The 26,869-nt window shown below is 33.8% G+C and overlaps 1 protein-coding gene and 1 long non-coding RNA gene across 5 annotated transcripts in view; one reads left to right on the top strand and one right to left on the bottom strand.

Annotated features, from left to right (window-relative positions):
• The window catches only part of LOC126750368 (uncharacterized), a 90,371-nt gene that overhangs the window by 39,670 nt on the left and 23,832 nt on the right, over positions 1-26,869 (top strand). For 3 of the 4 annotated variants that reach the window (XM_050459966.1, XM_050459967.1, XM_050459965.1), the window contains exons 11-15: positions 5,618-5,989; positions 10,777-11,082; positions 13,345-13,626; positions 20,992-21,249; positions 24,178-24,833. In XM_050459966.1, coding sequence (XP_050315923.1) covers positions 5,618-5,989; positions 10,777-11,082; positions 13,345-13,626; positions 20,992-21,249; positions 24,178-24,833 — 1,874 coding nt within the window. The remainder of the gene's footprint in view (positions 1-5,617; positions 5,990-10,776; positions 11,083-13,344; positions 13,627-20,991; positions 21,250-24,177; positions 24,834-26,869) is intronic. The other variant, XM_050459968.1, reaches the window with a different exon arrangement.
• On the bottom strand, positions 6,114-6,672 carry LOC126750373 (uncharacterized). Its single transcript, XR_007665696.1, has 2 exons — positions 6,560-6,672; positions 6,114-6,481 (listed from the first exon to the last, which is right to left on the bottom strand). It is a non-coding gene; the product is annotated as an uncharacterized LOC126750373 (long non-coding RNA).

Here is a 26,869-nt window from a genome sequence, read left to right on the forward strand (position 1 = left end):
AAAAAATATTAGAGACATTAATGGGGTTCAAAATGAAAGCACTGAAGGCTATGAATTCAGTTCCAAAAAATATATCAGTGAAAAACTATATCTTGAAACTGAAGTACAAAGGCGACAAAATAGAAAATTATCACAGTGTAGTATTAGTCGATCAAATGAGATATTGTGCAATAAGATTTTTAGATTGAAATCAGCACTCCAGAGTTAGATTGAATGCATTATCTCTGCCCTTGACACACCCAAAGCCTCTGGATTTGATAACATTGATCCTAAAACAGTAAAAGCATGTTTACATTAGGTAAAAGATGTATTATGAAAATAGAGTCTACAAAATGAGAGAATATGTCGGTGATGTCAGGTCTCGCGTATTGCGTTAAAATACTAGATAATAGGGATTTGAAATATCTTTAAATAAATTAATACTTTTTTTTGCTTTTTTCATGCTTATGTGGATATAAGCGTTCGCTTTACATACATAATTCACTAATCATTATTTATTAATATATTCTTTAAGAAATAGTTTTTAAAAATTTGTTGAAATCTTGTAATAAAAATGTTTAAAATAAAATAAATTTTTAAAATGTGTTTTAAAACATTTTTTTTCTTTATTCAGCTATTGAAGATATTAAACAAATGCAATATTTGTTTATGTTAAAAATATAACGCCAAATAAGGGTATATACATTTTACTGCTCTTAAAATTCTTATCAAAAAGATTATGATCTTTTATATTATATTGGCTCTGTCTGCCCAATCCACCAATGCTACTTAGCTGGTTCTTATTATGAGTTTATTGATATTTTAACCAGGCCCCCATACCCAGCGAAGGACCAGTAATTCATCCGTGTAACAAAAAGAATAAACACTTTCTGGAGTAATACCTCTGCATTTATTAACTAAATAGTTCTTGAAGAATTACACAATCTGAATTACGAAAATTAAAGTAATAATGCCAAAAAAGGGGGAAAACAGGAGAAGAAATTTACTTAGTTGCGCAATATTAAAATGCGATTATTTGGGAGCAAGAAGGGTGGCGCGGACCGAACGTGTTACCGGTGGAACGTGTGTCGCTCGACTCTTTATTTCTAATATTATTTTACCGAATTCGGCATTCGTAAACGATTATTCAGTTCCTGGAATATATAAAACTTAATAATTTTTTAGATTATCAGTTGGCCTTTATTTTTTACTTAATATTGAAAGTTAAAGAAAAGTTGTTTAAATCCCAACATATATTTTTCTTCAAATTTGTCAATATGCTCACAAATGCTTCTCCCCTCATTGACAGATACTTCTGCAAATTTTTCACTCGTCAAAGCTTCTACTGTGATAAATAAGGTGGACAGTTATAACTATTAAAACGACTTAACTGACTTTAGCTATGGAAGTTGCAAAAATCTCACTATTGTTTAATAGGGATAATAGTTTCTTTTACAATATTAGTTCCTTTCCAAGCCTTTTACTTTTTTTTATAAAAGTATATAATATTGTATTTAGCAAGTAATGGTGATATAAAATCATTCTTATAATGTAAAAAAGACCCTAAATAAAAAGACAGTAAATATCTCTAACTTAAGCTGTAAAAAAATATATTTTAATTTGAAATAAAACCAGTTAATGGCATGCATTTAGAAAAATTATGTAATCTAAATTTTTGAGTAATAGTCTATTTCTTTTTTGTAAGATGTGTACAAAAGACAAACCTACGCAATAATTTTATTAGTTTCAAAGCCCGATAAACGCCGTCTGACTATATCCCCAACACCTTTAATTTTAATTCCTTATAAATCCATGTAAAAGAAGAATAGTTACCGATAGTGTAGGATATTCTCACCTTTCCACTCTTGTTAAAAATACTCTTTAAGTGCCTTCCATTTTTTGGTAATCTGGAGTTTTTGGTAAATCTACCGCTTCAATGAATGGATTTTTAATAACTAACAGTCTTTAAATCATAATAAACGTCCTGTTCCAACGAGTTGCGACTTCCTGTTTGGCTTTCAAAAGTGGTAAGCTGATTTGTTCTTGAACGCTTTTTATTTAAGTAACCAACGATAGCTCTAAATTTTGTTATAAGAGTGCCCAATTTTTTTTTACAAGAATATAGCTTCAGTAATTCTTAAGTATAGCGTATGAGCGAAACAAGGATAATGATACTTAATCGTTTAGTGCTTTTTTAATATTAGCGTCATTATCAGAATCCATAAAAGTGTCCAAGGTCCAGATGTCCGTTGTTAAAGCAACATGTTTAACCTGAGCTAAAATTATTGTTAATGATGAACAGTGGCGGCTCGCGAGGTCTGAAAGTGGTGGTGCGCCAAGGAGTAGTAGCATAAATTTTGCTGAAAAACGCCCAGAAAAAAGTATTTATGGCTGCTCAAAAAATATATATTTTTTTTTAATTAAAAAAAATCCTTAAGAGAGGGCGTTAAAAAAGTTTTATTACAGCAGAAATTGCTTATTTTCTTTAATTTGCCTCAAATGATTTGTAAGCAGAAACTACCTACTTAATTTTACTTTTAATATCAGATATTAGCCTAAAAATATAAAAATCAGACAAAATTTACAATAGATGGAAAATATGTATATTAAATTACCTTTATTAAATCAAAGTTTATATTGCCATGCCATTGCAAAGATTAGCTATCATTCAAAAAGTTTCATTTTTAGGTTTCCAGTTCATATTAGATAAAATACTACAGGTATACTCTTTTTTATACATAATATATTCAATATACATATTTACAAAAGATTTACATATTTTTAATCTTTAAAGGCAAAGTCCATGCGCCTATTTTTAAGTTTAATAAATATTTCCATAACTTTTTCATCGAAGTTTGGAATGTCATGTACAAACTCCCGATTAATTGACACCATTGCTAGGGCATTAAGCCTGTCGTTAGTCATCGAATTGCGGAGAAACGTTTTAAGTCTTTTAAGAGTGGAAAAGCACCGTTCAGATTGCACACTAACATGCACGACAGGCTTTCCATTTGAGAAAAATCACTTCTCGAATATATGACTTCTAATTCTGTTTTTAGTTTTTCTTTTGAGAGCATTGGATATAAAACGGTAACATTTTTAAAAAGTTCAATAGGAAAATTATTGTTAAATGCCATGTATGAAGTGTTCATGAGAAGGAAATTAGCTTCTAAATATCCCCTGTATAAAAGTCTGTCTTTAATTTAGGTAACTACGAGTATAATATCACATACCTCTTTAGCGATGACACTTTTTCTATCACTATCATCCAGTCTTCTACGTTTACCAGTATAATAAGGGCCAGCTGGTGGGCATAGCAATGTACAAAATATGCAAATGTATATTTTTCTCGAATTTTTGCTTGAACATCTCCGTGTGATCCGCTCATAACATTAGCCCCATCATACGCTTGCGCTATTAATTTATTTTCTTTATCTTTTATAATTGGATCTATTTCCTCGTGAATTATGTTTGCCAAGCCACTAGCCGTTTTATCATGAACCCTTACAAATGTCCAAAAATGCTCACGTACAGTATGCCCCTTCATGTACCGCAATATTATTGCCATTTGGCAGTGATTGCTTATGTCTGTCGTCTCGTCACATTGAATTGACAAAAAATCTGCACTATCGATTTCTTTCCGAATTTCCGATTTACACACTGTCAACATACAATCCAAAATGTCATTTTGAATTATTTTTGATGTTCTTTTAAAACGTTGTCCAATTCAGCACTGTAATTTATCAGTTCTTTAAAAATACCACGGTTTGAGGAATCTTCTTTTTCGTTATGACCCCTAAGGGCCAATTCAAAAGCGCCACAGAATTTAACACAACTTCTAAGTCTACTTAAAATATGCCTGTTCTTCCTCACCATCTTCTTAACTGCTGAGCAATATTAGCCTTTCCAAGTAATACTAGTTCTGTACAGCACTGCAAGTGAAGTTTCGACAATTCGTGTTTTTTAATTTTTTCTTGTAAGTGGTTTAAGTCTGTAAACCCTGCTCGGCTCCAGCTCTTATCCATACGCGGATTATAAAATATTACGCACGGGAAACAAAAATAGGGCATTCTTGATATTGCATCCACATATTCATTTATTTTTGGCATAGGTACTTGCGTGAAAATGCCTCACAAAAGACCGACCTTCTTTCTTTTTTGAACAGGTTTGACTTAATTTTAAATCCGGAGTTGGCCTTCCTAACCGTTTAACTTGAATTTTAGTATTTAAATCGAATGACGAAAAGGTTTTTTCAATTAGATTTTGAACAGAATTTAAGTCCAATTGTTTTTCACTGGCACATCTAGAACTAGAAGCCATTTTTAACATTTTACAACACAAAAATAATGGTTTCCTTGGTATTAAAAAAAACAGTTTTCTGAATAATTAATAATAGCAACTAATATCAAAAACCACAAATTAACGCTCTCACTACTTATTAAAAACAAACCGAAAACTGATTACACGTCAAACGCAATCGACTACAAAACAAAACTAAAACAATGCATAAGTGTGTATTAAAATAGCGCACGGAGCCGTACTTACATCGGGCGATTTCCCGAGTCCTTCCGATCGACCTCGCTTGCCAAAATTACATTAAGCTGGAGCGCCGAATGAACGCGCTCCTGCTCCGATGCGATAGGATCCGTGGCAATGGACGTCGCCGTCGCGTCGTCTTTTTCCACATATGATGGTGAATAATGTTCAGTCAGGCCGTGCTCTCTATTTTAGTGTTTAGTATTGGTATAGAAATCGAATGATACCAATACTAAACTGAGACGGAGGATTTATTTACTGTTTGATCTTTCGATGTTTGTACATCATCTGATTCGGGCATTGAAATTTCTAGCGATAATGTTTGGTATATTCTTAATAACTGTTGTTTTAAATTGAGGGTTCCACCTAAACATTTTAAAATTTCTTGCATATGTTACAAACGGCTTGTTTTGCATCGAGTTTGTTAGAATAATTCCAAACTACTGACTTTTTTTTTAATGCCGTATCTCATCGTAAACATAATTCAGTGCTTAAAATAATACTGACTACTGGCAATTTATCAATAAAAACAAAAATAATTATCTGTCACCAAGTGATCAGCCGATAAAGGTGTTATATGCCTTGCGATGTTGCAAATACACGTTCCACAACTACTATGAGTGATTTATAATTCGATTATCGAAATATGTGATTTTTTCCATGACTTGTTTTTATGTGTATTCTATATTCTGTCTCTTTATCATTTTAAATTAATTAAAGCAAATAATAATAATTATTATTATGACTCGGGACTATTTGCATGCAAAGGAAATACCATAATATCTACGACAAGGATAGCAGCAAACTAATTTTTAGAGATGCATCAATTGTACCATGTTTGACTTATTTTACACAATAGTGTAACCGTAACAATGCATTGTAAAGATCAACTTCATAAACCTCGCAGAGTGCTGGTTACTACTCATTTTACTTCTGTAAAATTATTACCTTTACACACGGTAGTAGGAAAGGGTTTTTATTATCTTGACCTATAAGGATTTTTTGAAAACTTCATTCTTGTGACCTAACTGTTAGTTTACCCACTTTAAATCTAGAAAATCAAAATTAATTTCTATTGTAAACCAGTATTCCTTAATTACAGCCGACCGAAAAGATCAAGCTTCGCCTGAAACTGGAGAAAAACGAACCAATCAACACAGCTTACAAGGTGGACGTGAGTTTTATTCACGCGCAACAACCGAAAAAAGCGACCACTTCGATCATGCCGCCGTCGGGAGCGTCTCCTGTGGGCGGAGCCGAAGAGTTGCGAGTGCCGCCCCTTCATATTTCCCTCCGGGGTCGTAACTCGGCCGTGATTAAAAACAAGACCAAGCTGAATCCGGACGGCACTCCCGTGGTGAAAAAGGCGCGGAAAATGCAAGGCAAGGGCAAGAAGGAGGGTGGCGCGAGCGACGAGGAAAGTGGCGAGGAACATAAGAAAATCAAGAAGTTCAAGAGCAATCATGAGCACAAGGTAAGTTTGATAATAGTCTTGGCGATTAATGTCGGCTCTATACAACTTTCTTTAATGCAAAATCATAAGTTTTAGTTCTCATCTCATGTGTTAACTTCGTAACTTATAAAAGTTTACACAGTGCTCCTAAATACGCTGGTTTATTCCGTTTATTTATACAAAGTGCCTAAGATAAGGAGGGCAGATAAAAAGTTGGTTAAATGGGAAAAATTTAGCAGCTTTGGGTCCTCAATAACATGCCGCTTTCAAATCTAACAAATTCCGAGTTGACACTTTCTCATAGCCACTGTTTTCCCTGTTTAAGATGCCGTTATTAAACTTTAGGTCCGACATTTCGTCTTTGGTCCACTATATAACTTTTTTTTTCAAATACGGACCTGGTTTTTCTATATCAAATATTAAAAATGCCTTTTAATTCCTAATTTAACGGTGTATCACAAGTTCAATCATGTTTTTGACTTTTTCTAAGCATTCTTATTAATGGTTTTGAATCTGAAAAGTAAAATTAGTGCAAAAACGATCAACAACCGTACAAATTGCTTACTCACTAGGCCGATTATTATTACTTACCGAGATATTTTTTCAAAGTAAATTTCCACCATTTAGAAGCGTTGTCCTGGCTTTAAACGATCAAGATGAATTGCGAAACTTTACTGAAAAGAAATGTCAACACCGTTTCACATTGACAACTGCCAAACCATCGATTATTATACAGGGTGTCCAATTTGCCATGTGCGACTATTGCTATTTCCAAAAATATAGGAGATACGAGGGCGGTTAAATTAGAAAAAAGTTGCTAATTTTGATACTTATTCTAAATCCTTTTAGAGTGTTGCAAACCGTTTATTAGTTCGTGAATTAAAAGATGATTTATAAAAAACGCCAAATTTTATTTTAATTATTATTTCCAAAACTATTGATTTTAGAAACTTACTTTTAATTACAAAGTTTTATCATTTTTTGTGCTCTACAAAACTTCATCTTTAATTTTTTTATGACGTTTGGTATCTTGGCAACGGCTATCAATTTCTTTTTTTAAATACGGACCTGCATTTTTTATTCCCTTTAAAATGATGTATTTCACTCATACGCTTTCCAGCGTTTCGATTATTAATAACCATCATCAGGCATTTTTCCTTAATGCAGGCCTGATTTTTTTTTAAATTGTAAATTAATTACTTATTAATACAGTAAAAAGCTTATCTTTTTGGTTGTTATTTAAAAATATTTATAAACGCTAAAATAATATAAAAGTGATAATAGTAACAATAATTCCATTTTAGACACAAAATGACTTGGTTTTTTAACCTTTAAAGAGTGTACAATTTTTTTAGCTGTCATCAATTTATTTATTCAATATTTTGTAAACATTTGCACGCATTGGTTTCAATTTTTATTTGAATTTTGTTAAATGAAATGAAATTTTATTGCACGTTTCTCTTATTTTTAAACCTAGGTCCTCTAAATTTTAAGGCGTAGTTTGATAAACCTGGTTGTTAATAAAACCCCATATGGACAACTCCATGGGTGTTATATCAGGCGATCTTTCGAGCAAATATTAACATAAATAAAAACTGCCGCGAAACCTTGATGACTTCTGTCAAAAATATTATTTTTGTTTGGTAACCATGACAACGCAGACTTCAACTATTGACACAGCCAACTAAATTGAACGGATAATATCAATAAGTATCATAATTTAAAACTAAATTTTTTAACATTTAGATTAGGGTTTAACACAAATAACTACTAGTTCAATAAGCTTAAGCTTTTAATTAATTAAATTTTAAATCATGAGGAAAAGAATAAACATTTATGAATGAATGAATAAGTATTTAATGAGATACATCATTTTAAAGGGAATAAAAAATTCTTTTAAAACAAGTTATAAAAAATGCAGGTCCGTATTAAAAAAAAAAAGAAGTTGATAGTAGTAAGTTTCTAAAATCAATAGTTTTGGAAATAATAATTAAAATAAAAATTGGCGTTTTTTATAAATCGCCCTGTAATTTACGAACTAATAAAAATTTTCCAACGCTGTGAAAAGATTTAGAATAAGCATCAAAATTGGCAACTTTTCTAATTTAACTGCCCTCGTATCTCCTAAAGTTTCGGAAATAGCAATAGTCACGCATAACAAATAGGTTACCCTGTATATTACTATATATGTTATTCTAGTTTTTTTTTTTAAATATATCGGGTTTTTTATTTGTCGGTGAAGAAATTCTTTATGAACACCGGTAGTTCTTAAACCCCGGGTAGTATGAGACCCGTGACCGGTGACCCACTAAATCTTCCGCGCTGGATGGCACCAGTTGGTTCCCTGCACTACGGTCTGCTCTGTTGCAGTTCTATTGTGTCCCATAGATTTACTCCCAGATGTTCAGCTCTGTTGCTTCTAAGAAGTCCAGTATTTTGCCCAGTGGTGAAGTTCTTATCCTCTCTGGTGAGGTTTAGCTTCGTCGATCTGGTCCGAAGCAAAGAATGTGAAGGGTGGTTTCTTCCTCTTCCCTACCACTTCCCTAACACGCGGTGTATTTATAATCCCGAGTCTGTGTAGGTGTTTTCTGTAGGGCACGTGGCCTGTGGGCAGCCCTGCTACATTTACCAGTTGTTACCTGTAGTGGCCCAGTAGGTTCTTCCCCTTCCTGAAAGGCGGGCTGCCCAAAATTTGTTAGGAAATTCACAGCTTTGGCAGTTTATCGCAGTGGTTTTTATGCCTCAGTAATTTTATCGCTGACACAGCATGTTGGTTTTAGGCCTATGAGTCTGTTGCTCGCTCTCTTCATTGCAAGTTGGATTGCCCTTCTTGCAGCACCATTGTTCCCCATATTCTGTTATAGGATTATCTTATGGCGGTTTTGATCTTTGGCAGTTTTGTACAGTCTTTGACCTATACAGTGACCGCCTAAAGTTCCGCATAAATTCGATAAAAATTAGAGACATGATTTTTTGAGAAAACGCTCGGATCCGTCGATTTTTATTTTAAGTTGCGCATTATTTCACATAAATTTTTTAATACAGGGTGGAACAAAAAAAAAGATATGACGTCATCGGTCATTTTTTTTTTAATGGAATGCTGTATTTTTTATTGCATTTATGAAATATAGGCGAAATTCCAAGCAAGTTTCGCCAAATTCAATTCAACAAAAGTTTAATGCCAAATACCCAAACCATCCTATTTCTCAGTCAACCTTTAGTAGAATAGAGCACAAATTCATAACTTCAGGTCATGTTAGGGATTTGCCAAGATCAGGTCTTCCAAAAATTTCTGAAGAAACAAAATTAAACGTTCTGCTCTCCATCGAAGAAAATCCAAACAATGCAACTTCACAAATTTCAGTTGATAATAATATAGCCGGAACGTCAGTAAGACGCGTCTTAAAAGCAAATGAATACCACCCATATAAAATTAGACTAATACACGAATTAATTGAGGACGATCCTGATCGAAGAAACCAATTTTGCGAGCAAATGATGAACAGTTGCAATAATAACCGTCAGTTTGTATTACGAGTTTTGTTTTCGGATGAAGCAACCTTTTGTTTAAACGGTGTCGTAAATCGGCAAAATTATCGGTAATGGTCAGTGTCAAAACCACACTGGGCAACTGAGGCTCATACACAGTACCGTAAATCTATTAATGTTTGGGCTGGTATAGTGGAAAATAAAGTAATAGGGCCATACTTTTTCGAAGAAAACCTAACAGGACAACGCTACTTGAATTTTCTTCAAGAAGATCTTATCCCTGCTTTGGCTTCCCTATACCCAGACGAACAAGACCCTGCTGTCCCGACAGATAATTTGTGGTTTCAGCAAGACAGCGCACCGCCACATTTCTTTATATATAAATCTTTATATATATTCGTATATATATATATATATATATATATATATATATACCTCCATTTTATCTTAATTTGTAAATAGACTTACTTACTTGCTTTCTTGTCGGTTAAATGTAAATATTTCTGAAACAGTTGAGTTTTGAGATAAGGTGTGTTATACGAAACTTGGAATTTCGCCTATATTTCATAAATGAAATAAAAAATATAGCATTCCATTTAAAAAAATGACCGATGACGTCATATCTTTTTCTTTGTTCCACCCTGTTTCTCATCATTCCAAATTTATGTGAAATAATGCGCAACTTAAAATAAAAATCGACAGATCCGAGCGTCTCAAAAAATCATGTCTCTAATTTTTATCGAATTTATGCGGAACTTTAGGCGGTCACTGTATAATATGTCGGGTTATAGTAAATAAGGGTAAATACTGTTATATTACGTTAAAAAAATCTTAAATGTTAATCCCCAGAAACGGTATTTTTTACCCCTTAAATGTTGAACGTATCTAAATTAGTTTCTTCTTTTATCAGAAGTTAATTCTAATTTCTTTAATTTCGTTGGGTTACTCAAATGACTTGCAGAGTAGCTAAGGTTAATAGTTGATAAATCATTTTGAATAAACAACTGCAGCAACGATGCTGTTTTTTACCTTCCCTTGCATTCTGTGCCGCGCACGCTGTCATTCCTCGTGATCTTGCTAGTGCCATTGCTGATATTTCTTTGCTAACATTACTCGGATCTAGAAACGCCAACAAGATTTACAATACCCTTGATGATTGTGAATTACTTCATTGAACTAATCACCCTTAGACCTTCTAGTTGCGATTATTTGATATAGAACTTGCATATTTTGTTTTGAGTTGACCGCAGTACAGGTCTAATCCAATACCTACAAATAATATTAAATCTCATAAGCCAACAATTTATATGTTTATTTAGGATCTTTTGGCCACGCTGTCCGACCATCCGGGATCGCCGACGAACGCGAAATACTCGTTGCATAATCACTACAAGGACAAGCAGAAAGAGCGCAGAGGGTCCGACTCTGAGCTGGTGCGCGCCAACAATAAAAAACATGACGCGAACGGTGCTCTCTTGGGGGAAGACAAGAGGCGGCGTCTCAGCCAATCGGAGGGAGACAAACGGCTGGAGGATGACGTGGGAACCGTGACAGTTCCTTCGGTTCTCGGTTCTACCAATGTCGGAACCGTTGCGGTGTTGCCGCAGAAACTCAGAAAGGATAAGGTAAGAAGAGATTAACCAATTAATCAATACATTTTACACACATTTACTTTAATGACAATGCTTTATTGTCATTAAAGTAAATGTGTGTAAAAAAGGAAAATACTTATACACAAACACATTTGAAGATTAGTCAACATGCTATGGTCCGTGTCATGGCATCCGTCCATAAAAGTTCAGATTTCTTGTACTGGTAAAATTAACAGTATCTCTATTCTTTAGAAATATTCCTTTAAGACTCTGAACCAAAAACATTCCAAGCCAATGGAGTGTCAAGCGTATTAAACACAAACTCCCAAAATATACAATTCTATTCAATGTAACTAACCAAAATGAGTGACACAAGTAAATGATAAAATGGAAAAAATCTTGACCAAAGTCTATCTGACATAACTTCAGTTATTTCATAATAACCTTTCATGGGTAAGAGCTCTTTAACATCTTCTCTAAAAAGTATTCAGCTATCTATAACTTTCAATCAATAGCAATTTTCAAGTCGTATATTCACAGATTGACTAATACACCACTTTCACCATCAGTTCTTTATTCATTTAATTCGTCAACTTTATTGATTATAAGATTTAAAAAGTTAAAAGAAGAAATTCTGTGTCTATTTAACACAAAAGACAGTTATAAAATATATTTGTATTCCATTTTTAAATAATATTTTCACTAAAAATATTCCCAAGCAATTAAAGATCATGTCCCTAGTATAAAGTTCTCTCACAAGATAAATAATAATTTATTCAATTCTAAAGACAAAGTTAATAAATTATAAAAAACTGGTGTATACAAGTTAAACTGTGGTGAACGTAAAACTTCGTATGTTGGGAGAACTTAGATTATTAAATATTAGATTGATGAACGCCTAAAAAATCCTAATAAGTCCCCGTTTTGGACACCATATAAAATTCCCTAAACACAAATTTGATCCCGACAAAGATTAAAAAATTTTAGTCAATGTCAAGAGTAAAAATTGTATGCGTTTGACTTTCTTAGAAATCAATAAAGAGATTTCCCTTCATGACAGGCGCTACTATACACAAGCTAAGAAGAACTAAGAAGTGTTGTCCTTCGGCACAGGAAATTAAATAAACTTCACACTTTAATCATAAAATTTAGAAAAAGGATTAAGATATTACGGGGTTAAGAATTTAAGGGTGTTACAAAATGCTGTGCAAATATTTTAACAGCCTATTGTTGGAGTTAAAATAAGACTTTTTTTTTCCTATAAAAATGTGTCCTAAAACGCACCCCCTCAGAGCTACAGCCCGCGCAAACTGCTTCAAGATAATTAATTAATAATGCTTCCTTTTCGCTTATCAGCGATTTTCTCGAGAACGCTTAATTATATCGAAAAAATGCAAGTGACGGAAATTTTAGATTTTTTCATGGCTAACTAGATGGTGTTGCTAGATTTTTAATTTTTTTATAGGAAATATAGGATAGGGACCATCAGAAGGATAAGGTCCCTTGAGTCATCCCGTTAAATTGGATTTACGTCATTTTTGGGACGGAAAATGAAAGGAGCACCCAAAAAACGGGGACATGCAAAGTTTCAGACGATTTGACGAATAACTGTAGTTATGGTTCCAAAGAATCGATTTTCTTCAAGCAATTTGCGCGGGGTGTAGCTCTGAGGGGAAGCATTTTAGGATACATGTTTATAGGGAAAAAAATCTTATTTTGACTCCATCAATACGCTCTTAAAATATTTGCACCGAATTTTGTAATACCCTGTATAGTCTTTTAACTGATAGTTTTTGTTTTCTATGTTTGAACTTTTAAATTACAATATTAATTTGGTTAATTTTAAATTACAATATAAATTTGGTTAATTTTAAATTGTGACATATGCTTGTTTAAATAGTGTGAAACGTTTTGACCCATTTAGGGATAGAGTTTTTTATTAAATTTTGACCCGTAAATTTGATAAATTTAGTGAAGTTCTGAAGTTACGTCCTTTACACCTTTTTGGTAGCACTGATTATGTCTATTTATTAGTCGAAAGCGCTTTGTTGATGAAAAATATATGCAGTTGTACAAATGTCTTTTTGCATTTTATTAGATCTACGTGTACAGTCACTCTTGCAAATTTGTTTTATACAGAGTTTTATACACAGTTAGAAAAAGTATCAAGGAATAACCCTGTATATGTTGAACATAAAACAAACCGTTTATTTTATATTATAACTAAAATAGCTTTAAAAGGTTTTCCTACCAAGTCCTGTTCGATCAAAACCCTTTAAACCTTGTATATTATAGATCAAACTAAAGGAAACCTTCAAAATCAAGGACAATACGCGAAAACTGTTTGCCACCTCGCCCAAGTCCAGTTTACCGCCGTCGCCGCCGGATAAAAAAACGCAACAGCAAATGGTCGCCTTGCCGACCGCCATCGATGTCGATATGGAGGCGAAGTTTAAGCAGAGCTTAATGGAGGTTGTGATTGGGGAGAAGGGAATTCCGCGACCGCCCCACCGGACCGTCGAGATCGTCGGACATGTGCAAAGCGAGGGTGCTCGAATCGGTAGTGTCGGGGAAAAGGTAAGAACTATTCACTTTTATGTGTATTTTAAATCATTTTTAATTATATATTTAAAATTGCTTAATCTGTTCATATCTGAAAAACGATTAAGGTTGGATTCCCAACTAGCATTTTTGGCAACAGCTACGTAATCGCGACTATAAAGAATACTTTAAAGTTGTGGTTACTAGTCGCGGGAACCGTTTAGGCACCGTTCTCTTACCACTTTTTTACGAAAATTGGGAATGATTTTGCTGTAGCAAATACGTAATTCTATCGTCCCGGGAACTTCTTTTTAACGTCCCATAGTGGTTTTCGGGATGTCATTAAGTAGTAATTGTGCAGTGCTAGTTACTGAGACAATATTATGCAAACATTTTGATTCTCTTTCTTTGTCAACACAAATAATGTCAACACAAATATGTCCGTCTTTATTCTAAGTGATGGCGTTGTATCGGGGTTAATCTACTTCATATTGTATTTAATATAGCTGATATTATCGCTTACCGGAGTGGAAAAATGTAAAGCAAATTTTACTGTTAAACATAGGCAATATAGGACGAAAATAAAGAACGCCTCATTAAAATAATGACTTTTAACAAAAAAATATACCAAGTCTAAATATTTAAATTTAATTTTTTAAAGAAGGTAGATAATTTTTTTCACTCCTCTTTACTCCTATAAGAAGTTTATAATTTAATAAAAATTGCATAAAATGTAAAAGTATTCCGATTTTAGCAAATTTATAAAATCGTGCAATACCTTTTCACAAAATGGAGTCAAATAATTAAAAAAAATATGGCGAATTGTTGTTAGAGTTACCAAGAAGTTTCTTTTGTTACTTCAAAGTAAAAATGACTTAGAAACAAGTAAATTATTTCAAAAAAATGCTACTATAAAGTATATTTTACTGCATAGTAGAAATAATTACTTAAAGGTAATTTGCTTTAATAGCCAAGGTGGTAAATATTACTTTAAAGAAGAAATAAGGGTAACTATTTCGGCCTTGTTACTGATAATATTACTTCAAAGTGTATTACTGCGTGGTAATATTTTGATGTTCCTATGTAGTCGCAAGAACTTGAAATTTAACTTCGTCATCGCGCTTACTTAAAAGTTCCCATTTAATCGTCCCACCGACCAATATTTTCTACTTTATAGTAACGACGTTGTAAAGGTAATTAGGTCAGGTCGCTAAGCGGTATCAGCTACCATCAGAGTTACCTATATAGTCAAGTATTAAGTTAATATTACGTATTCCTTACTACTATTTTTTACTTGGCAGTTATTTAAACTTATAAGATATTTTTTGGGTACCAGTTACCGATTTATTACTTAAATAAAGTAATATAGTCAAACAATGTTGTAGCCGTAACTAAAATTGCTAAATTGACGAAAAACAAAGAAAAACACAAATTCACGGTCTCACAACATGTAATTAAACGGGCTACACGTGTTTCGCTCTAGTTAGAGCATCATCAGGCCTAAAATAAAAATAATACTTGAACAAAACTAAAAACTTACATAAAACAATAAAAAACCTTTAGAAGCCATCATTTTGGATTTAAAATTGCTAGTTGGGTTACTAAATCGGAATGTAGTCGATCAACTTTTAAGAATTACTGGTTTTTACACTCTCATAAATTTATAATTTAAGTGGTGGTCCTTGAAAGGGCAAACGCAAATTCGTATCATTCAACTCGTACCTTTAGCTTTTACCTTAAGGGTAAAAACACACGTTTTGCGCATAAAATATTGCCCACCGGAATCCACGTGATTTATGAAGTAGTTTGTCTTAAAATTCCTTGGTGCCCCATTTTGGTTGTAACTTTGGATAGCTATTTTTATACTTTTATTTCATTTTATATTCATTGGCGAGCTTAAGGGTGAAAACACACGAGGCTGTTTGCAAGCGGTTTGCGCCGCGACGGCGGCCGGTAGACCGCCGCTCGACTTAAAACACACGCGACGGCTTCCGCAACTACGAACGGCACGAAAAATTACAAGATCAGTTTGATGTTGCCAAGCTTTGCGTATAGTTCACAGTTTTTTATTTATCGTGAGCAAAATGGACTCCGACAGTGAAGATGATTTTTTATTTTTGTTGGCGGCATCTAGCTGAAGACATAATTAAAGCCTGTTGTGTTCTTCATAATTTTGTAAGAGTCAGAGATGGAAACCGTAGCGATGACATTGAAGCAGGAACAACGCATGACGATTTGACAGTTGATTCATTTAGCAGAGGGAATCCAAGAGCATTAAATGGCCGAGATAAATTTGCAAATTATTTTGTTAATATTTATCCACTAGAGTGGAATCAATATAAACTATATGTATATTATATCATTATTATTAAAATAAACGTACCTACTTATAGCATATAATATGTACATACTTATAATTTTTTTTTCCTCAACAGAAGCAGCTGCGCTTAGAAATTCTGTAGTAACTTCTTCCCATGGCTGTTTTTTTTTTATTCTGTTTGAATAATTATCATCACGCATATCCCAAATCGCTGGCCTCAATTGAACCTCAGTAATTAATTTTTCTATGTTGAATTCCCTGGTTTCCATAATAAATGAACAATTTTCAACACTGCACAAAAAAAAAACGCACCAAAAAGCCCTACGTGTGGTTTGCAACACAGAAGATAAGTAAATGATATGCCGCGGTAGTGCCGCTAAAGCAATAAAAACCAAGCGGCGTGCCGGCGGCCCATGGTATCGAGCAGGGTACGCGCGACGGACGCCGCGTTTTATGGGATTAGACGGCGCCGTCTGTTTCAAAGCTCACAAGTCCTATAAACGAGGCGTCGAGCTCGACCACGGCGCGACAACCGTCGCGGCGCAAACCGCTTGCAAACAGCCTCGTGTGTTTTTACCCTTAGGGTGAATTACCCTTAGGGTGAAAACACACGAGGCTGTTTGCAAGCGGTTTGCGCCGCGACGGCGGCCGGTGGACCGCCGCTCGACTTAAAACACACGCGACGGCTTTCGCAACTACGAACGGCACGAAAAATTACAAGATCAGTTTGATGTTGCCAAGCTTTGCGTACAGTTCACAGTTTTTTATTTATCGTGAGCAAAATGGACTACGACAGTGAAGATGATTTTTTGTTTTTGTTGACGGCATCGGCACTGGCATTACGCAAAAAACCAAAAAAAAATAGAACGAAAGGTAAGCTATGGATACATCCCATAGTTATGGAAAGAAACAAGAAGGGATATTTCAATACCATCTATAAGGAGATTTGTGAAGATCCGGAAAATTTTTTAAATTTCACCAGAATGTCAAAGGAATCATATCAGGAGTTACTTTTATTGATCCAAGAGCCATGTACAAAAGCTAATACTACTATGAGAGAAAGCATATCAGTGGAAGAAAGGCTTTTGATAACTTTAAGGTAGGTGATGAATTTATACTTATTTCTACAATTTTTGTCTTTATTAAATTATTGGTTGTACCCCGTTTGCCTGCCTAATGAGGATTTAGTTACCTACTCTACATCTACTTGAAATAGTATTAACTCAATGGAAGTCTTAAAAAAACGCCTAAAAATTAACTAGATATAGAAATAATATATTTAAACACAAACAAAAAAAAAATAAATTAAACATATATGCCTATAAACTCATATGCTCTGAACCATCAAGAGAATATGGTGAGAATTGGGATACGGGTGGCGCAACTCGTTGTAGCCCAGAAGGCCCTGGCTGATTCGGAAGGTGTGGTGTTAAAGTTGGTTGATGTTGTTGTGGTAGTGAATTCTGTGGAGGCAATGAATGTGTATACCATGATGGTGGTTCGGAGAATGTAGTAGCATGATGTTGGTGTGGAGGTGGACAAACATGCCTATTTAATAAAGCCATTCTGACCAACAACTTGTTATCAACTGGATTTAAAAAAAAAAATGGCAACAATGACGACAAAAAATGCTTGTCATCATCCACACTTTCTTTTTCTTTCGTCAGTTTTCCTTTTTGAACATCGGTGTGTGTTTGAAGAGCTTCACACAAAACTGTTTCTACCGAATCATTTTTTTTCTTCTTAATGCGCCCTTCATCATGATGCTGTTGCTGCTGCCTTTTTCGGGATTCACGCCTGGTTGTATTTGGTTGATCTGGTGACTCTATCGATGCATCTCCATCTGTAGCTTCCTGAGGCGTGGCTGCAGTCTCATCGTCTGTGGCTGCCAATTCATGTGTTGCATCAAGCGAACTCTCTGTTGCTCTTCTTTGGACCACATCCGACAAAAATGAGAGCTGTTGGGCAAACGTATATGGGGTTTTTCATTTCCGGCCTTGCCCGGATTTGCCTTTACTTTCGGAAAGGTGTTTGGAATATCTGTCCCTGACATTTTTCCATTTTTTTTTGTAGCATAGGACCTAAAAAATTAACGAAATTTTATGTTTTTTCAGGTACCTAGCAACTGGTTGTTCATTTGTGGATTTGCACTATGCATTTAGAATTGGAAAATCTACAGCAAGTTTGATTGTTCAAGAAGTTTGTAAAGCACTATGGGCGCATGTTAGGCAAATGGCTTTTCCAGTTTTAAATGCCGAAAAGTGGATGGAAATCGCTGAGGGATTCAAGAAACATTCCAATTTTCCGAACTGCATAGGTGCGATTGATGGCAAACAAATTAGACTGATACGGCCATCTAATAGTGGTTCTATGTTTTATAATTATAAAAATTATTTTTCGATGGTACTATTTGCAATGTGTGATAGTAATTATTTATTTATATACATTGATGTGGGCTCGTACGGAAAATCTAGTGACTCTGGAATTTTTAAAAATTCTACACTTTTTGAAAAAATGGTTACCGGAACACTACATATTCCTGCAGCGGCACCGATCGAAGGAGATGCTACTACAGATTATCCTTTTGTTATAGTAGGTGATGAAGCATTTCCTCTATTAGAAAATTTGCTGAGGCCTTATGGTGGATCAAACTTATCTTACAACAAAAAAAATTTTAATTATAGATTATCCAGAGCTCGACGGTACATTGAATGTGCTTTTGGTATATTGGCTAATAAATGGCGCATTTTTCATAGACCCATTAATGTACAGATCGATCTAGCTGAAGACATAATTAAAGCCTGTTGTGTTCTTCATAATTTTGTAAGAGTCAGAGATGGAAACCGTAGCGATAACATTGAAGCAGGAACAACGTATGACAATTTGACAGTTGATTCATTTAGCAGAGGGAATCCAAGGGCATTAAATGGCCGAGATAAATTTGCAAATTATTTTGTTAATATTTATCCACTAGAATGGCAAAACGAATCAATATAAACTATATGTATATTATATATGTATATTATATCATTATTATTAAAATAAACGTACCCACTTATAGCATATAATATGTACATACTTATAATTTTTTTTTCCTCAACAGAAGCAGCTGCGCTTAGAAATTCTGTAGTAACTTCTTCCCATGCCTGTTTTTTTTGTTCTGTTTGAATAATTATCATCACGCATATCCCAAATCGCTGGACTCAACTGAACCTCAGTAATTAATTTTTCTATGTTGAATTCCCTGGTTTCCATAATAAATGAACAATTTTCAACACTGCACAAAAAAAAACGCACCAAAAAACCCTACGTGTGGTTTGAAACACATAAGATAAGTAAATGATATGCCGCGGTAGTACCGCTAAAGCAATAAAAACCAAGCGGCGTGCCGGCGGCCCATGGTATCGCGCAGGGTACGCGCGTCGGACGCCGCGTTTTATGGAATTAGGCGGCGCCGTCTGTTTCAAAGCTCACAAGTCCCATAAACGAGACGTCGAGCTCGACCACGGCGCGACAACCGTCGCGGCGCAAACCGCTTGCAAACAGCCTCGTGTGTTTTTACCCTAAAACAATAACCAAAGGCTTCGTCTTTCTCTTTTCCAAACGGAGGACTATATTTTTTTACTTCTATACATTTGTATATTAAAATTATTTTTTCTCTTTGAAACGATGTATAACATTTCATTGTGGCAAATTAGCAAATTTGGTTCAAAATTATTAGTTGACCATAAAAATGCTGTCAAAGCTTGTATCCGATATTTTTAGCGCTCACTCCCACGATTTATACAGTTAAAAACTTGTTCTATTCGATTTTGTTGATTTGATTCATTCAGTGCTCATGATTTGCGGATTAATAATTATTTATCAGAATTATTGGAATATAATATTCAATATTCTACATCATCAAAAATAGTTTAGTAATTTGTCAAAATATTGTAAAAATATTCTGTAGTACGGCGTAATTAGGTCGCACTTGACCTTTCTCGGTCTTTTTCACATTGGGTCTGAGATGCTTCCTCTTCCTCTCAGACCCAAAGTTTTTCCGCAGTGTTAGGGTGTAAAAAAAGGGGTACATTTTAGGACTCACGTAAAGCCTTTTGTTAACTTAAATTTCAATAAGCCTCATCAGAATGTATTATTATTTCCAGCTGAAAATATGAATGTTTTTAATTGATTTTCTTTCAATTTTAGTCGTTTAGTTTTTTTTTTTGGATCGTGCTTTGCCTTTTGCTTGACGGTTTTTCAAAACTGGGTCTATAAAATCTAGAATGTTGATGGATTTCTGGAACTTCTACTAACTGTTCTTCTTCTTTACTATATGGATCACTTTACTTTCTTTCGAGAGTTTCCACAACTTGAATGGTGTCAGATACATTGTGGCAGCACATCCGCTGATTGTTTTTAGTGATCACCGACCACATAGTGACATCAAGAAAGGAAATAAGGCTTGTTCATTCTGTTTAAATATATTTTATATTTGTTACTTTTTTGAAATTTACATTATTATTTTTTTTTATACCTTTAATAAGTTTACTTAAACCTTAAAATATAATAAATAATAATTATATAATAATAACGACATGACGAGTGCATAACAACAACAATAAAACCACAAAAGATCAAAAAAAAATCGAAAGGGCAATAAAGATGCCCATGCGCCTTTGTAATTGTTGTAGAGCGCCTCCGCAGTCGGCGTGATGATAGTGGTAACCTTGGTTAGCCAATCAGATTAAGAATATCCCGGCGTCAAATACACAATTTTATTTTACTATGTTGTCACATTGTTCAAATCGAAGGGGAAAACGAATTACGGAATAGATATAAAATGTAACGAATAATTTCCTATGTAGGAGTTGATTTGACAACTTTGCTTAAAAATTTTCCGACAATTCTATGTAGATTTCACCAAATTTTAATCTTGTTTGTTTTGTGACGCTGCCATTGTTATTTTTTAGATTTTGAAAGCAATCAAATACTTTTCATTTGAAAAAAAATCGTGTTTGAAAATCCCTGATTGGAAACACCTTTTTTTTACGTAGCCATTGATTATTTGGTTGATATTTTTTCAAATGTTTCATTAGGTTCCAAAGAGTCCAGTAGATTCTTCGCAGATCCCGCAAAAAGAAAAATCTCCGGAGCCGGACAAGTGCAATGTACCAGATAAGTCGTCGTCAACGGGACTAGATCAGGACCGGGACAAACAATTAAATGCGGGACGGTCTCCGAATTCGGGCAGCAGCGGAGGCCAAGGAGAGGACAGCGGGATCGAGAGCATGGACGCGCTGAGCGAGAAAAGTCCCAATCAGGTGAGAAATGGGGCGTGGAAACCGAATTTTATTGTGAGTTTATTTGTTGTCGGCCCTTGCGCACAGGCGAGTTCGGAAAAATATAATCTTAATATATTTATTTATCAAGTTAATCACATAATTATTAATAAGAAATACAATATAGGTAGCTTATCTAAATTCCTTTTAGGTAATATACTGTACTATAAAATATAGTATTAAAAGATATATATGTATACTAATTTTACGACAATCAAAACAAAGGTCGATGAACAGATATTAAAATAAAATGGCGAGGAGAAAAAATTAAATTAATAATTTTGATACTTTTAGATAATACCTTTATTGAAGAAATGAAAGTTAATAATTATAGAATAAGAAAAGAAATACATTATTTTTTTAGACAGATTTGAGAAACCCACAGGTTATATATGTTGTTATAGGATACCCTTCCTAAACTCATAAATATCTATCAGCTGACCTGAATCACCACAACAAATAACAACAATAAAAAAAAACTTATCCCTCCAAAATACAATTAAGTTAAGTTAAAGTTAAGTTACAGTTAAAGTAAAAAAAAAATAAAAAAATATAACATTTTTATTTCACTACATGCTAATTCATAGAATTTAAACAGCTGCACCCAACAGTTATACATTTTATTGTTATTATTGGCCAATTTCATTAGAAAGTTTTTTGCAGCTTATATTTAAATTTATGAAGACTAATTTTCTTAACTTTCTTCCGATATGTAAAGATTAATCGAGTTGTAGTTGAAAATTATACAGTGCGGGACAGTACATTCTTTATTTTTTGCTTATATTGACATTATGTACATTATTCCTTGGACAGAATTTAGTTTTTTGAGATGAAGAGGCATGAGGTTGTTAGGAGTCTGTGCACAAAAGTTGTTTTAAGTGTAGAGTTCTACGCCGTTACATATCTAACCATTTGCACTCAAATATTTTGCATGATTTTGTTATTATTCAATTTTTTACTTCGTCTGCACCATCCGTTTTGCATCCTTTGTATTTTATTTTTTTCGGTGCTGCAGAGGCAAGGTTCATAATTATATAAAATCGAATTGTCCAAAACGTGAAAGTACTAGTTTCCCGTAATTGATTTTTGATTTATAGGAGTTTTAGGGAGCCAAATGCTTTTCTAGTGCAGTTTTTAATGTATTCATTAAAACGCAGATTCTCATTTATCAGAAGGCTTAAATTTTTGCGCTCGTTGCAAATGATATGACAGTTTTGTAAAATAAGAAAAAGATTTTGTTTTACCTATTCATTTCTTTTTATAGAATCAATACAAAGTACTTTGGTTTTATCAGAATTTAATTCTAAATTGTGTTGTAAAGACATAGGATATAGATACTTAAGGGTTTCCAAATCCTTGTTAACATTACTTTGGGCTTGTTATATTTCTGATAGATGAAATCAGTGGTAGAGTTGTTTGTCATCCACATATGCTTAAATATTGCAGGTTTCTGTAGATATTATTTTTTCAATAGTGTAAATAATAAAGAGGAGAGGGGCAAAATACAAGCTTGAGGAATTCCATACAGAATATTTACACTTGATGATTCTTCATTATATTATATTTTTCAAAAATTATTTCACGAGTTCAGTATAATCTTCAACCGCAGTATTTCAATTTTGGGAGGAGAGAGTTATCAAGTGTATCAAATGCTTTGTCCAATAATATAGGTACACTTACTAACCCATCGTCATAGGCTTTCATTACATCATCCAAAACTGCAGTTAGTAATGTTGCGGTGCTGTAATCTTTACGATGATCTATACGTCGGAGAAATCCTCTAGACTGTTTTCTATTAGGAAGAAGCAAACCTATTGCAATTTTCCATAAATCTGAAACGATACTATATTCAATGTAGCTATTTAGCCATTTGGGTCAAAATCTTGCAGGCAAAAACCTTTATAAATAAAAAAGCGCATATAAATAATAAAATTTCATCAGTTTATTCATTTAGGCAACCGCATTTAATGAAGGCAACAAACTGATAAATATTATACGCTGTAATTAGTGTTGGTGTGATAAAAAGTTTTACTGACGTAATGACTATTAACAATGAAACCGTACATTTCCGAGATGACATGTTTACCTGAAAGTTTTACTATGCAGGGTGTTCCAAAATTCGGTGCAAATATTTTAAGAGCGTATTGTTGGAGTCAAAATAGGACTTTTTTTTCCTATAAACATATGTCCTAAAATGCTCTCCCTCAGAGCTACATCTCGCGCAAATTGGTTGAAGAAAATCGATTATTTGGAACCGTGACTACAGTGATGCGTCAAATCTCCTGAAAATTTACAAATCTTCGTTCTTTGGGTGCTCTTTTCATTTTCCGTCACAAAACTTAAAATTTAAATTTGTCTTTTGCATTTTTTTTGATACAACTAACCGTTTTCATTAGCATTATGAAACTTAATTAAACTATCAAATAGGAAAAAAGAAGTTGGCCGTGACTGCTTTCATTTTTGTAAAATCAAATTAATTGTATTGAAAGAATGTAAGAAAAGATAATTTTAGATTTTTTTATGGCTAACTAGATGTTGTTCTAGATTTTCCAATTTCTTAACGGAGACATAAGATATGGGTCACCATAATGGTAAGCCACCCAGATTCGTTCCCTAAAATTGTGTTTACACCATTCTTGGGACGGAAAATATCAGGAGCACTCAACAAAAAACGGAGATTAGCAAATGTTCAAAAGATTTAATGCATAAATGTAGTATGCATGCTTAATGTTACAAATAATAAATTTTCTTCAAGCAATTTGCTTGCGCGGGCTGTAACTCTAAGGGAGTGCATTTAAGGACGCATGATACACCAGGTTTAACCATTTATGTTTTCTTAAATTTTAGATCGCGCCTTTTACTTTAAAAACCAATTAAAACTCGCCTGAGCGCCCCCTAATTTGGTCGGTGTTTGTTCCTAAACAATACATCATCTGATTACAGGCGAGTCAGAGTCCGCACGCGGACATTCTACCAAACGTGGGGGTAGTGGTACCCCAAATCCCCTCCAAGACCCAAGTGCCTGACATGCTGGACATCGAGGCCCAGCTTGCCAAAATGGAGGGTCTCGAGCCCCACCATGAGGAGGTTTTGGAGGAGGAGGAGAGCGATGTGGTCAAAAACAACTCGTCCAACGCGGAAATCAAACCAAACAGGACCACGGAGGACGTGAACGAGAACGAGTGCGTTCACCGGAGCGATTCAAAACCCTGTTGTGAGCTCACGTGCACTCTGCAAGGCGGCTTAGATTCGGAGATTTATAAGGATTCGTCGGGAATAGTCGAAGAGATTAAAACGGTAAAAAACGAGGATGAAGAACAGGCACAGCCACCGCCTGCTTCTCCCGCCCTCTACTCCTATTCTTCCAATTCGGTCGATAAAGGAGGAGGAGGTGGAGCGGGAGGCGATTCGAGGGGCGGCAGCGAAAGTCCCATGGTTACCACCGAGGATGACGATAGTAACATGGGTAATTCGCAGCATCATCAGACCGCCCACGCCAATAATAAGAGCAAGAGTTTGTTAGAGCAGCTTTTAATAGAGATCCCAGAGCCTCACCATGGGAATGCTGTGGCACCCAGCTCGCATAGTCCGGCCACAAGGTAAGGGCGATACATTTTACGTTGTTAGTTTATTACAATTATTTAGGTGTATATTATTTTGGTTATTATATACCTTTATAATAAATATAAATTTGTTAAAACCGTGATGGCGGTATTATTATTGTTATCAGACGTGCTGTTTCGTGGGTCAAGTGCTAAAGAAAACTGTTTGCTTTTCTTAACGCGTAGAATTAAATTTAATTCATCTTCACGGCTCTACAATAGATAGAAAGAGAGGTTGTTAAAAATCATTCAATGAAACATATATCAGTAAATCAAATAAAAAGTATTTTATTTCCCTGAGAAGGAAAAATTATATTATACTAAAAATATATTATTGTATAGTGAAAAAGATAATAAAAAATTATACTTAACATGAAGTGAGCCAAACAAGGATTCAATTTCCACTATTATAAAGAATTGATACACCAAACTATCATAAAGATAAATTGGTGGGAAATGCTGCCGTCCTTAGTTAAAACATCCTAACTCGCAAATCGATAAAGCTGAGAAAATTAAGATTTTATGAAAACTAATATGCAGTCCTCATGTTTTAAAGCAATTCCCTGGTTCTTTTTATATGCTTAGAAATTTGCTTTTTACATTTGTAGGTAAAGTTTAATAAGGGACTAGATTCAATATTTAGTGAAATTTTCGAAAAAAAAGTTAGATAGGACTTTTTAACTTAGTAAAGTAATTATAATTTAAAATATATATATATATATATATATATATATATATATATAAATATATAATATATATAATATATAAATATATAAATATATATATATATATATATATATATATATATATATATATATATATATATATATATATATATATATATATATATATATATATATATATATATATATTTGGACTGATTTTTATTAAAGACACAGGAGTTACATTTCAAATTAACATTATAACTAAATTACTAACTAATAAAACATTAGAACATTAAAAACAGTATTAAAGTAAATTATAAATGGAAAAAGTGCTTTACTCTTACTGGAAATTTACATTTTCTTTATTGTCAGTATCATTATTTTGGGAAACGGCTAATTTCTCCAGAATATAATTCGGTTAGCCGGAATAATAGGACGTAGGTTAGAAATCAAATTTTGTTTTCTTTTTAATTTTACACCTCGACATTGTGTTCGGCAAGAAGGTTTTGGTTCTTCCGAAAAGGCATTTTTGTAGTACAACACATTTTATCTTCTTTTAAAGTGCAAATGTACCATATTCTTCAAGTAAGGTTTGAGAACATTTTTTTGAAGCTTAAACTTGGATGAACAATCTTTCCATTTAAAAAAGTTGTTTTGTATGTTCATCTCTTTTACATGGACCTTATATGAGTTTGCCATTTCTACAGAGTACAGACGATTTAAAATCATTAAAATCGATCACCTTACCGTACCTTTTTAATAATTGTTCTACTTGGTGATGGAACGAGTCCGCGGACATAAAAGTGTGGCCAGATGAAAGTATTTTATTTCCAAATTCTGCAGTTCAGTTTCGATAGAGTTTACAATGTAAACAAAAAGAAAATAAAGCCCAATTTTTGTTTTGGTTGCACAGTCGTCAAGCCAGATCCTAACATAAGTCTCTGTTATATATAAAAAAAGTAAAAAAAAGGTGAAATTAAATCTTCCTTATTTCGACCCGCAACCCCTTTGCTTAGCACTTTTCGAATATGCCCCTACTGGCATATTCGAAAGCATTTCATAGAGTTTGAAACCTGGACTATAAATCCAGCCATATTTTCATTTAGGCTCTTTTTTTACGACTCTTAGAATTTTTTTCTTGACTTTTGTTGGCTTTAAACAACCCTTCCTGTATACCGATTTTTTCCAAAAACCATACAGTTCTCAAGCCTCTATTGAACTTTTAGTCCTGGAAATTTCAAGCGGTTTGAAGGTTTCGAATTTGAGTTATTGCGTTCCAAAGAATTTGACATTATGCCTCCTGTTTTGAACAACTTTTAGATTCTTGTCTTCCAGAGACACCTGAAATCCCTAAATATAAAAAAAGAA

The sequence above is a fragment of the Anthonomus grandis genome, chromosome 2, assembly GCF_022605725.1.
Source record: "Anthonomus grandis grandis chromosome 2, icAntGran1.3, whole genome shotgun sequence".
Lineage (NCBI taxonomy): Eukaryota > Metazoa > Arthropoda > Insecta > Coleoptera > Curculionidae > Anthonomus > Anthonomus grandis.